The 13,205-nt window shown below is 42.1% G+C and overlaps 1 protein-coding gene across 4 annotated transcripts in view; it reads left to right on the top strand.

The window, feature by feature from the left end:
• sd (TEA domain transcription factor 1 homolog scalloped) overlaps positions 1-13,205 on the top strand; it is a 182,268-nt gene that overhangs the window by 27,950 nt on the left and 141,113 nt on the right. The window contains exon 2 of one of the 4 annotated variants that reach the window (XM_019052296.2): positions 11,207-11,238. The exons of 2 other annotated variants lie outside the window; for them this stretch is intronic. In XM_019052296.2, coding sequence (XP_018907841.1) covers positions 11,220-11,238 — 19 coding nt within the window. In that variant the 5' untranslated portion in view covers positions 11,207-11,219. Of the gene's footprint in view, positions 1-3,121; positions 3,268-11,206; positions 11,239-13,205 lie in introns of those variants that run through there. One more of the 4 variants, XM_019052294.2, reaches the window with a different exon arrangement.

Raw genomic sequence — 13,205 nt, 5'->3', positions numbered from 1 at the left:
TGTTTTGAACCTCCTATAAGTGATCAATTTTTTTTTATTTATTTATTTTTATTTTTTTTGAGGGGAGGAGGTGACGAAGGTAGATGCAGGAGAGGAAGAAGTAAAAATTAAGGCTCTGACCTCAGAGGCCATTTTTCTGCAATATAACGAATTTCTAAATGCGGGCCCGTTATTGAACTGAACGATTAAATTGACACATTTTGCACGAAGACGAAGTAGCTTTTCTGTTGTACTCATTGTCAGTTCAAGTAATCTAATGATCGCGGAAGTAATTTTTCTGTTCTTTTTCCCACCTCCCAAAATTCTTCCGCTGGATTGTGGAGCATTCCAGAATGTTCAGCTGATTGCAGTGAGATCATCAAGCGCGATAGTGTGCTCTATTAATAAATTTCATGAAAAGTTCGTCCAGAACGCAGTTGTCGTTATGATTTATCACCGCTGCTCACCAACTCTGTGCATGCAAGTGAGTAACCTCTCGAGCGCTCCTGCGTCATATTGTAAAGTGCCGATAAATACAAGGTGACCAAAAAGTTTCTCCTCCGTTTAGATTTTTCTAAAAATTCTGCATAGATACATATCAGCATAGAGAAGGAAAAGGAGGTGCTCGCATTGCGGGCATCTTGGATAGAGGTCAACATCATAAGTGAGTCCGGACATTTCTATCATCGATTCTCCCGAAACTGAGGTTGGTTGTTCGCAAACAAGTCATTTTGTAAATAGTGTTAAAAATTTTATTTCGTGTCGAATCCCACTGAACAATGCACGCTACGGCCCGTTTTCTGTACTTCGAATTGTAGGTTTTTCAAGAATATTGACGTCTATTGTACCTATTTACGTCCCCCTGCTTTTTAGTAGGTGAGGAAGGTTTGGGAAATTGTGCATGTGCATCCCACGCTGGGGGCAACGCGTTAAAACGTAACGAGAAAGCCTATTTAAGGGGCTTGGAAGACAAGGCGCATAAGTGCAATTTTTGCTATTTCGTGGAATACGTGTTTGAAGTTTCGAAATTACCTGGATCCTCAAGGTGGAAAGAAAGCTCAAACTGACTTTTTGAAGCTTAAAAATTGGAATTTAGGAGCGAAGTTTTCACAGAATGTGCATTCAACCTATAGCTTTACTTCAATTAATTAATACAGGGTGTCTAGCATCAGGATTTTCCCGATTCTATCAGGATTTGTGGTTAATCAGGATTTAATCCCGATATCATGAGGATTTGAGGAAAACTCGGTCGTAAGTAAATCAGGATTTGAGAAAAGTCGGCCGTCCGCTTATTTTCCGTTAATTATCCGTTACCTATCCGTCCGTTAATTTTTCTCCGCAAAAAATCAGGTTTCGGAAAAATTATAAAATCAGGATTTAGCAGTTAAAAATCAGGAAAAATCAGGATTTCACTAGGATTTCCCAAAATGAAATCGAACTACACACCCTGTAATATCTCAATTTTTTCAGAAACTGCACTTAAGCGCCTTGTCCTCCAAGCCCCTCATTTATTGATGAACGCTCCCTTATTCCTACCAGCTATGTTATCTTAGGGTGCACTTGACTCTAAGTTGGTACACGTCGTTTCGCTGATAGAAGAGCGTAAGTCAGTTTTCAAGTAATCCCTGTCTGGCGTCGAAATCAATGTGTAACGACGTTCAGCGAAAAACGCAGTCGTTCCATCGTCAGAGAATCATCGTCGAAACGAGGGCGAACTGGTTCGCGAGAGACCTGCGTCGGACGCCGCGCGCCGGCTGCTCGCGCATCACTCGACGTATCCAGTAGTTTTTTCTCACGTGCTAAATTTTAAATTTAGTTTCGCCAGGCGTTGATTAATGATCGGAACCATCGGGAAGTCTGGAAATTTTCCGCCAATTTTTCTTGGCACGCGAATTAAATCTATTTTATGATATCCGTGGGGCCAGTTTCCAACTCAGGGGCATGGGAACGCACGCGGTGACGTCACGGCGCGTCGGTTGGACTCGTCAACGCGTCATCTCGCCATTTTCATTTTTTTCACCTGGCCGTCATCAAGCGAATTTTCGCGATCTAATATCATCCATCCCACGAATTGATCAGTGCCGAGTGATGCCGATGATCGGTGATAGCAGGAGCCAGTTCATATTTTTTTTTTTTTTTTTAATGAAATTTAGAAGAATATACGAAAATACGAAACACTAAACCATTTGGTGGATTATTTTGGAAAAATGGAATTTTCAGTTTATCGATGTGTTGAAAATGGTTGTAATTGGACTGCATTTTGCAATTTGGAACTATAAATTCTGGCCCGGTTTAAAAACAACGTATGTGCCATTGGTTTCCCTATGCACATAAGTGTTTTTTTCAGATGAGCCAGAATCTATAGTTCCAAATTGCAAAATGCAGTCCAATTGAGAGTCGGTTCTTCTTTACTTTATTTTATGAGTTGAAAGGTGATTTTCAGTGAGAAAATTCCGTGATAATTGATATAGAAACTAAAGCTTAGATTTTTCCAAAGTATCCCACGTATAATAGTCATAATTCTAAATACTTAGATAGCACCTAAAGTCCATCACGCCAAAACTGAAAATCCACATAAGGTATAAACCAGTGGAGATTCTTGAAATTTGGCAACACTGTTTTCCCTCCATTTAAAGCTATGCAAAAAAATCGATTCTTGGTTGGACCTAAAATCGATATTTTAAATGGATTTAAATAGAAGTAAAACAGTGTTGCCAACTTGGAAAATCGCCACTGAAGTAAACACTTTTCATTATTTTTTATGGATTCATTCGATCCAAGCCGACTAATAAAACGCACGGTGCATTAAACAATGAGCCTCGCTCCATGCTTTTTGGTGACGAATTTACTTATATCTTGGAGAATAAGAGGAGAAGCTCGGCGAAGTGCCGCCACTCAAGTCGATTATCGAGGCGCCCAAATAACACGATAGGTATTTCAGAACAATGCGAGAAATTCGCGTTAAAATTTAATCTTATCAATTTTCTGCAGTGTCTTCCATACTTATCATTCTGCGCCTCTCTTTCACTCCCGTCTCCACCCGTGTTTACTCTCCATCGCTTTTTATTTTTATTTTTATTTTATTTTCATCGCCCGTTCCCTGCCCTGCTCAAGTTTATTCAATCAAATGTTTCTACTCCGTTGCTTTTGTCACTCAAATATTCATTATCATCCTAATTTTCACCAAGATTATATCGTTTATAGTGGCGTGTTTTTTTTCGTACGATCTCACTGGTTAAATGTTGGTTCATCAATGTAACTTTTCTATCTGTGCCGGTAGCGATTTAGGTGAGTTTCCTCGACAGCCGCAATCAAATCTGTAAAGTGTTGTCTCGTGCATTGATATTTTGTCTCGAGTTTGAAATTTGTGTATGATACTCAGTTCAGAATTAAAAAATTAACCCCAAATCCTTATTTTAAAATCATATTCAGCAGGAAGATAAAAGGTTGGAAGGTCAACGTCATCTCGAATCTTCGAAAATTGTCTGTAATCATTCACCTTTGGATATTAAATGCTACCCCTGCGAAGGTGAATACCTTTTATACAGTAGTGAATCTCGCGATCCTCACAGAAAAAATGAACTATTCTGTTCTAATTATTCCTGAAATAAATTTTTGAGAACACTCATTATTCCTTCCTGTAAGGCATAATTTCGAAAAATATGAAGAATCCATGTTACGATTTTTTCAACTAAATATTTCGCACCCTACTTTTGGAATTGGAATTTATCAAGTAGAAAAGGACTACATCTTGAGAAAAGACATCGACTGATGTCTTAGCGAAAAGAAAATAGAGCTTCAAAAATGATGAATTCATGTTTCAGTTGACAGTTTGTTGTAACCTTTATTTTACCTTCGACTGGTAGTTTTTTGAGAACGCAGAGATCGACTAAGTAGAAATGGCAAAATAATGGTGCTCAGCAAGTTAAATCCAAACTCAATCCTGATATAATCCCACACAGGTTGCCAAGATCTTTCGTTGTCGTATGAAACTTCCATTTGAACTGCGATCGGCAGAAAGGAACCAAGCCACACCAGCTATTGTTAAATTTAACTTGGCAATTTAATTTTTTACGAGAGAACGGTTGTGCAGTTTTCTTTGAAAATTTGAAGGAATTTACTTTGCGCTATGCAGACAATGCACTAAAATTTGCACCATAATCCGCACAACCGCTTTCATGTAAAAAGTCAAATTGTCAAATTAAATTTGGCCATAGCTTATGTGGCTTGGTTCCTTTTTGCTTTGCGCAGTCCATTTTATCAGAAGATGCGTTCATTTACCTCGCCAAATTTTCAACCATGTTCCGATAATTAAGTGCCGCTCATTCCATTTCAAATCCATTCAAATTATGAATCATCTGATTTTCAGCCTCTACTCTCCCCGTATTCTTCTCTTCACAGTATCTTCTTCGCAACAGATATCAATGTCTTATCTAGGAGGATCCGTAATTGCACGATTATCGCTAATGAAACGAGCCGGCTAGTTCTACCGAGACCACAAGCAGCGGGGGGTGCGGGGGCGGAGGGGGTGTAATTAAGCTTTTATTCGTGCGCAAGCTTTTGCTGTTTGGAGCGATGAGCCTGTTCGTAGTTGCTAGTTTGTAGATGAAATCAGCTGATTTCAATGTTTCTGCGTAATTGTTTCACGGCAGCAGTGCAAAACTGAGGTAGCCCAAAAACAAGCAGGGCCCAAATTTTGATATAGCGCGAGCGTAGCCTTTCATTGTCGTATTCGTATAAGCGTTAACCTAGGGGAATCAGCTGTTCCGTGGTCGTACAAATCTTAGGATGACCTTTCAAAGCTCAGATTAATGTAGTCATAATTCCACAATGCCGACTTGTCATAAAGCTAGTTTTTGGTGATATCCTTTTCTAAAATCTTCATGCAGTGCTGGAAAGCACTCATCTGAATAGCAGGATCTATTAGAATCGGAACACCAGAGTGTGCAGACTTTTTCATCGTCTGTTTTATGAGATTTTAAGAATGCACAGAGAAGTGAAATACAAGAGATTTTGACTTCGATCTGGGAGTGTTGACCAGGCACCTGGAATGCTTGAATTAATCTTACCTCTTCGACCGATTTCCTTTACTCCTCTATCCAGTCAACAATGAGTCTGCCCTTAGTACAAAGTCGCGAGAGTTCAATTAAGTAGCGATTGAAAAACTTGCCGGGAAAAAGTTGAGCTTAAGATCGAGCCAATCAAAGCTCTTCTGAATCTTAGTTTTCAGAATATGGATGCTAAAAACGTTAAAGATATCAAAATGAAGACGGCCAGGTAGATCGTGCGTATTCAACATCTAAGAAGGTCCGGTATTTTTCCAGTGAATTTTCCGGCTTTTCAATAGTGGAAAAATATAGGGCAGCAGACGCATAAATTGCCATTAAGATAAATGTTCGCAAATAATTTTAACGTCGTGCGAACAATGCTAACGCGATGAACTTCGCTGGACCGTCTCCTGCAAAGCACGGTGTGATAAAAACTGATCCAAAGTCAGGTTACGGAGGGAATGATTTTTTGCGTAGTTTCGGAGGAAAAATGAAAAGATGGATCTAATTTTCTAGTATCAATGGTGAAATTTGGCAGCGTGTGAGATTGTATTACGAGCAGCGTCGCGGCGCCGCGCCGCGTGAATATTAATTAATTTTGCGCCGCCCATCGCGACGCACCATTATGTCATTTTACCCGCACTCTTTACACGCTTTCGGGCCGTGAATAGCGGGCACCGCTCTCCTTTTAATTGCTCCGAAATTATCGCAAATGGGCTAAAAATTGATTAGTTTGGTCCCCTCGTCGCGAGCCAGGACTTGGACCGCGTTAATCCGTCGAGCTCGCCGTCGCGGTTCTCTGTAGCAGGAGTCAATACGAAACCATTCTTCGACAATAAAAGAAGTGTGCGCCCGAATTAATCAAAGTTGTGTCACCAGTAATTCATCACAAAGTCTAACTTACGTAAGGCGTTACATGCACGACTTTTCTATTATTTGTTTTTCCTTTCACCTTCTCGATGTGATGTCTCCACTGCTAGAATTTCAATGTATCCAGGGTGTCTACAGGTCCGGAATTTTCCGAAAGTCCGGAAATAGTACTGATCTTTTAAGGGCGGTCCGGAAGCACTGAAAAAGTGCGGAATTCCGCGAGAAGGCCCGGAACTTTTTTTATTTATTCGTCACCATTGTCCCAATTTGAGCGAGAAATTCAAATTTTTGAAATTTTTCGAATTTCGTGAAATGGAGGTACTGGTAAAGTACTGAATTTTTCTGTGGTGGAGGTATTGAATTTCTTGGGAATGTACTGTCGAAGTACTGATTTTTGGCCAGTCTGTTTAAGTAGACACCCTTGGTATCCCTAGAAACCTATTTGACTAAAATTCTGAAGTGTATCTCATCTTCTCCCAGCCGCCTGTCCACACTTAAGGCAAGCAATTTGGCAACATCGGCTTTCCTCCATTTAGACCTGCGTTGAATAATTGATTCTGGTCGGAGCACCTGACCCTTTCGAGAGTCGATATATTTCCATAGGTTTAAATGTGGGGGAAAAAATGTTGCCAAATTTGTTACCGAAAGCGTTTGAAGTTTCTAAATGTTGCTGACCTCTCCTATTGACTCGATCCACTGTGTGCCGCTTCGATTGGATTTTGATCTGAGCTGCACTAAACGGCTGTATATGCTTCTGTAAAGGATATAAGGTAACATATTTAAAAAATTGGCAGTTTTTGCACGGCTAAACACCGCCGCTTCATTTTTCTGCCGTAGAGGGGAGGGCGCGGAATGCGGGGTGCGAGGAGGACGGTGGAGGAGCGGGGGGACCGGGGACCACCCGTCGTCATTAGCTACCATTTGGCCCGCGCAAATTGCCCGTCCATTTTCGCTAATTGATTGAAAATGACCCCGGTTAACTTTAATTTGACCCTTGTTGCCTGACACGTCGCCTCGTTGCGGCTAAAATACCCGTATTATACTGGAGCTTTGCTTTAAAAACTGATTGTTTCGCCTTTAAACTGGCTCATGTTTTATACCCCGGCACGTGAATCATTGTTGCCGCGTTGGAACTGCCGCTGGAGAGTGAAACACAATGCCCGCGGTTAAATTTTGAAGCGTTGGACGTACGTAACCTTTATGAATTTTATGATGGATCAAAAACTCCGATGCCCTCTCATCCTCCGTTTTTATGGGTACCCGACTACTCAGGTGAAATTCACGAAGACATCAGGAATCATCCATACTTATTAAGTCGTTATTTTCATAATCGTTTTCCTCCTTATGTTTCGCTAATGGATTAATGAAAACTTGAAAGAAAGAATGCATTGAAAATAATCCAGCCTCTACTCCCTCTCGTTAAAAAAAAAATTATCTTCGAACTTTATGATGCAGTTAACCCCTTTTTGATGTCCAGGGGATGGCGCGGTGGTAGTCTGGGAATAAGATCTTCTCAAAGGTACATAACCTGTTGAGTGTTGAGAAGGAGAAAGCTCTGTTTGACGGTGGCGTGGCGCTTCGAATTCGTTGCCGAAATTACGTTCATTTCTACCGACCATCACTTTCATTAACTTTCAAGGCAGATTTATCGGTCCACAATGTCGTTAATATCTGAAATTACGAGTTTGGATGCAAATATCATGCGTGATTAACTTCGATTTATTATTCGCGCAATGTGAGATTTTAACTCGTTCTCGAATCGTAAGATTTATAATTTTAATTGCGCAATATAAAGCTCGATTGGAATGAAAGGAGGAGTAGTTTTTAACGTTCTTTTTAGCAGTGTCTTAGCAATTTTGGTCATATACCACCTCTACGGTAAAAATAGATAAGAATGAAGGATCAATTTTCTAAGCTTATTTTTGTCAGTCAATTCAAACACAGATTTGACCAATTTTTAAGTATTCTCAGTATTATGATTTTTCACCCTTCTCTCTTTTTGTTTTTAGAAGAAGGAAAGTAAAAAAAAAGGATGCAGAGAAGTAGGGAATTATCGTGCGAACCTCATTCAGTTTTTTACTGTTCCTAATAATACTCTCGCTGAGGGAGAATTATCCGATTTTGATGATTTTGAGCTAATGTCTCCTTTGCAAGTTCATTTTTGAAATTTGAAAAAAAAACAAAGGAGGGAGGGAAATCCACCATGCTCCTCATTAAATTTTGATGAGGCAAATCCAACAAGATGTATTAGTATTCTTATCGTATTCCTCGGCCCATTTTCTCCCCATTTAAACGGTGTTTTTTTTTCGTGTTTAATTTCTCCGAATGAAAGTCCTGCCTAATCTGAGCTTCGATCGCGAGGCTCCCTATATTCAACGCTGCCCATGCATCGCATAATGAGAAGATGAGATGTAACTCCACAACGTAGCATCCGAGCGAAGACCCTAATTGAGTGACTCACGATCGGTCGGACTCGAATCAAGAATGGAAAACGATTCAGTCGGAATCAATTATTGAGACATAAAACTTCGGCGCCCACTCGAGTTCAGAGCGACCGGTAAATAACGCAACGTGTTCTCGTGTTTTGCCGCTCGTCTTGTTTTAACTGTTGGTTCCTATTAATGCCTAATTCTACTCGTTCCAGGCTTAACCTTAGTGTACATCTAGGAGCTTCTGCTCTCGTCGAAAATTCTAAGTCTGTTGGGCTTATGGGTTCTTCAAAGCACAAATGGACTTAATTTTGCAATGAGGAACTACTATTGCTGAGGAATTTGCGATTTGACTGTTGATTCTTACGTAAAAGTTCGCGAAAAACACGATGGTGCCACTGGTTTTCTTTGAAATCAACTTCCAAGCTCAAAAAAAGCTCTCAAGTTGAGGCCAAAATGAAAGGGATATCCCACGCTATCCTGAGACTCCACCTCTACATCAAAACAAACTCTCCATGCAAAGATAGGGAGTAAGTACATTGACAGGGCTGCCACTTCATTTGGGGACTCTAAACCTGAAAACACGGCATCACTGCTAATGTATTTGCTCCCTATCTTTGCAAGGAGAGTTTGTCTTGATGTAGAGGTGGACTCCCAGGATAGCGTGGGATGTCCCCTCCATTTCGGCCTCGACTTGAGAGCTTTTTTCGAGCTCGGGCTCGGGAGTTGACTTCAGAGAAAACCAGTGGCACCATCGTGTTTCTTGCGAACTTTTACACAAGAATCAACAGTCAAATAGCAAATTCCTTACACATGCAACATCTCCATTCTTGCATCGATCGCAAAAAAGCAAAAGTTCCTTTGTGGTAGGTTCAATAGCAACCCTTGAGCAGTAGGATGGCGCTTAGTCTTCCCTTTATCTTTCTTTCGTTTTTTTCGTGGCAAATCTGTCGCCATCGGTGGGGCTACGGCGTGACACCGTCGACCGCGGGCTGAGGTCCCGCGTGAGAAGTAGGCTGCTGGTGAATTTCTTAATCAGATTTTCGGGGAATCGTCGTCGTCCTGGTCTCCGAGCCTGGCCGAGGGGGGGGGGGGGGGGGGGGGGGGAGGCGCTATCACTTGGAGCCGAGCCGTAGCCGCTGAAATGTGGACTCTTTTAATTCTGGCGGCGGGAAGAGGGCAAGACGGAGCTGGAGCCGCGCGAGAGGCCGCTCAAACGCGCGCGGAATGTCCGCTCGGAGAGGCCGTAAGCTCCTCAGACGCCGCCGCCGCCCGCCCGCCGCCTTTGATGCCGCCCGCCGCCGCCCCCCGACCGCCCCGACTCCCCGGGATCGAGAAACGAGACGTTCGTCGAAAAAGTAGAACTCGTCAAAAGCCTCCACGTCAAACGTATCGCCAACATTGAGAAATCACAAAGCTCCGAGCCCGGTCTTCATTCCGCGTGTCAATCGCCAGGATTTTCTGACTCGGAGGCTAAAACTGGGGGAAAAAAAGAAGAGACAAAAGTCACATCAGTCTGGATGCAACAATCATCAGTTGGCGCATTGGTTAGCATGTAAATATCTGTTGGATGGTGCAATTTTTGGATGTGACGTTTGTCTCCTCTTTTCTTTCCCCATTTTTAATAGTCGAAGATGACGACAGAACAACCTCCATTTTCAGTCCTATACGAAAACGCAGTCGGAGATGACACATTTTAGAGACCGTACACCAACAATCTGAGTGTAATCGGTTGAGGCGAAAGAAAATTTGAAGGTTAAAGCGTTTTTTCACCTATGGATGTTCGATGAGCAACGTGTTGATCATATACATGATTCGCGTTGTGATGATGGATGATGGATGTTGAGGCCAGCACTTCTCCAGGCGAGTTTTCGCAAATTAAACTAGGTTTATCAAAACAATGGCTCACAATACTTGTCATCAGTCATCTGCAGCAGTCGAATCAAAGCGTTTCAGTATATCAGCATAGCAATGCGGAGTCTCTAAAATATATTATCTCTGTTCACATCGTACCATGAAACATGGGATGACAACCTTAGACCCGCCTTACTAATATTCATAATTCTTAACCAGGGTCTCTCCTCTGTATGTCAAATTTTATTTTGAAAATTTTAAACTAGCATTTAAGATCTTCTTCCTCTCCTCTCTCTCTATCGGTAGAACCCACGAGGTCCGTAAAAATGTCATGCTGTCCCGAAGTAATGCCTCATCCCTATCTTTTCGTACCTCTTCGGTGTCAAATAAGTGGATTTCGATGACAGAAGACTAGCAGTATTCGTAAACTTATGACGAGGTTCGGTAAGTCTCTGCTAAGTATAATATCCTGAAATCGAACCCGACAATGTTATAAAGGTGACAATAATATGTCAAAGTAAATTAGGACGAAATATGAGCACAGGGAATGAAGTTGAGATCGGTCGACTAATATTTTTATCGTCAGGTGCTGAAGATTTCTTTTTACATTTGATGCGGTGCCTTTTTGTGAAGTATTAATGGATTTTACAGGTTAAAACACGAAGTTTTAGCACATGATTACTGTGTGAGTAAATATCGAGGAATGATCGTTTGCTCTTTCAGTCACTTCTCGTCTTGAAATGCCGTTTATCTCTAAAAATAGGGGAAAAATTCTCGCTAAACGTGGAGAATTCTGTGCCGAATGGCAACATTGATTCCACACTTCTCTGTGATTTTTCCTCAAAAGTCTTCTCTGATATAACTTTTGTGCTCGGACTCTGAGCTGCACCTTACTTTTGCCTCCGTGTTTGTTAAACTATGTTTGTTTAGGACCAAATCTTCTCTCCGTCAATTTTATACTTAACAGTCAGCATCCGCAGACCATTTTGACTTTTCATTAAAAACGTTTTTCTGTTCTGTTCGCAGGTGAGTTGACTCCATGACGGGGTACACGGAAGGTATTGTGTCTCTTTTATCTTCCTTGTATCTGTTTTTTATTATTCTATTATATCTGTTATTTATTACTCCCTCCTCTTCCTCCTTTTTTAGTTACTTATTTCTTCTCTTAACGTGTGGAGTTACGTCTACTTCCGAAACAAAAATGAACGTATACAGGGTGTCCCAGGATAAGTACGAATATTGAAGAAGTCAATTCTTTGGGTCAAAAAAAGACGTTTTGTAGTATAACTTTTTTTTTCCAAAAACGCTTTCCCTGGGAGCCCCATTATTCCCCTACTATAATCCCCTACTATCCGCTATTATTACCCATTATCTCGAAAACGATGAGTCGTAGCGAAAAAACAACACATTTTTACATACTTTCAACGCTGCAATGCAAATAAATATCTGAGTTTTCAGAACCAAAGAATTTGTTTAATTTACTTTTTCTTGTCGGGAATGGCGCGAAATGGAACTAAAGAGATCGAACTGGTAAGACGGTATAGTGGAAAGGGCCGCTGGCTCGTGGGTAGGGTGTCTACAAGTCCGGAATTTCCGGGAAGTCCGGATATAGACTGATTTTTAAAGGCAGTCCGGAAGTACTAAAAAAGTGCGGAATTTCGCGAGCAGGTCCGGAATATTTGTCATTTTTGTTGCAATTCGAGCGAGAAATTCAAATTTTTGAAAATTTTCGAATTTCGGCCATTGAAAGTATTGAAAAAGTACTGAATTGCTCTTATAACGAGGTACTGAATTTCTCGTATAAGGAGGTACTGAATTTCTTGGGAATGGACTGGAAAAGAACTGGAAAAGTACCAATTAGATTTTTGGCTAGCCTGTTTTAGTAGACACCGTGGTGGTGGGGCAAATTGAGGTACGAAGTAGTGACTGAGAGTACTACTAGCCTATATTTTAGTCACATTTTCGCCCACTGGACAGAAAAAGTATTCCAAAATCACCCGAAATATCGACGGGCCTTTTTCGGAGTCGACGAATTGATTCCAAGTCGTTACCCCGCAACGTGACGTCTGAAGCCTGCGCGATGAAGCAGGGTCGGGTCGCTTCACCCGGCAGTAATATCACGAAATTGGCGCAGTTTGATATTCGCACCAGTCATTTTAAAGGCGCCATAGCGCTCCCCGAAATTGGGGTGGCTCGGCTCGCGGTCGGTCGTCGCGGTCAACCCCCCGCCCGCCCGAGCCCCCCTCCCGTAAATAATAACAAGGAATCATAACGTCATCAGAACTAATAATAATGTTAATTAATTTCCCCTCCCCCTCGCGCGTCGCGCCTCCCTCGACCCTGCTCGCTTTCAAGTGGTTTCGGAGGGGGGAGCGCTGGACTGTCAGTTTGCGAGTCATTTGTTTTGTGTAAATCGACAGCGAAATTAGTGTCTATGCTAATAGTATCCCCCTCTGCTTCGCGGGCTCTTGACCTCCCTCCCCCTCGCGCGACGCAGCCCCGGCAGCGCGATCTTTTATTGCTTTCACACTTGTCACCCCGGCTCTCGCTCCGTCCCGCTCCCCCTCGTCGCGTCGCGTCGGTGGCACTGATACGTACCGGACCTAGCCCTCGAGCATCCCTCCGCTTGCTCTCATTGTCCATCCCTGGATTTTATTGCATTCGTATTGTTGCGTGTAATTCCTGACTGATATAAAATGTCGGAGCCTCGGTTGGGTGTTGGCCCTCGCCCTCCCTCGCCGATCGCGCCGCCGTGCCCAGGAAGAACGCCGTATGAGCTTTCAGACGTTGCCATATTTCCATCAACAGGGTGTCTACAAGTCGGAAATTTCCGTGAAGTCCGGAAATAGTACGGATTTTTTAAGGGCGGTCCGGAAGTACTGAAAAAGTGCGGAAATTCCGCAAGAAGGTCCGGATTTTTACTCGCCTTTTTGTCATTTCGTCGCGATTTGAGCGAGGAATGCAAATTTTTGAAATTTTTCGAATCTCGTCAAATGGATGTTCTGAAAAAGTATTGAATTTCTCT

This window comes from Bemisia tabaci, chromosome 3 (assembly GCF_918797505.1).
Source record: "Bemisia tabaci chromosome 3, PGI_BMITA_v3".
Taxonomy (NCBI): Eukaryota; Metazoa; Arthropoda; class Insecta; order Hemiptera; family Aleyrodidae; genus Bemisia; species Bemisia tabaci.
This window is presented reverse-complemented; position numbering and strand designations above follow the sequence as displayed.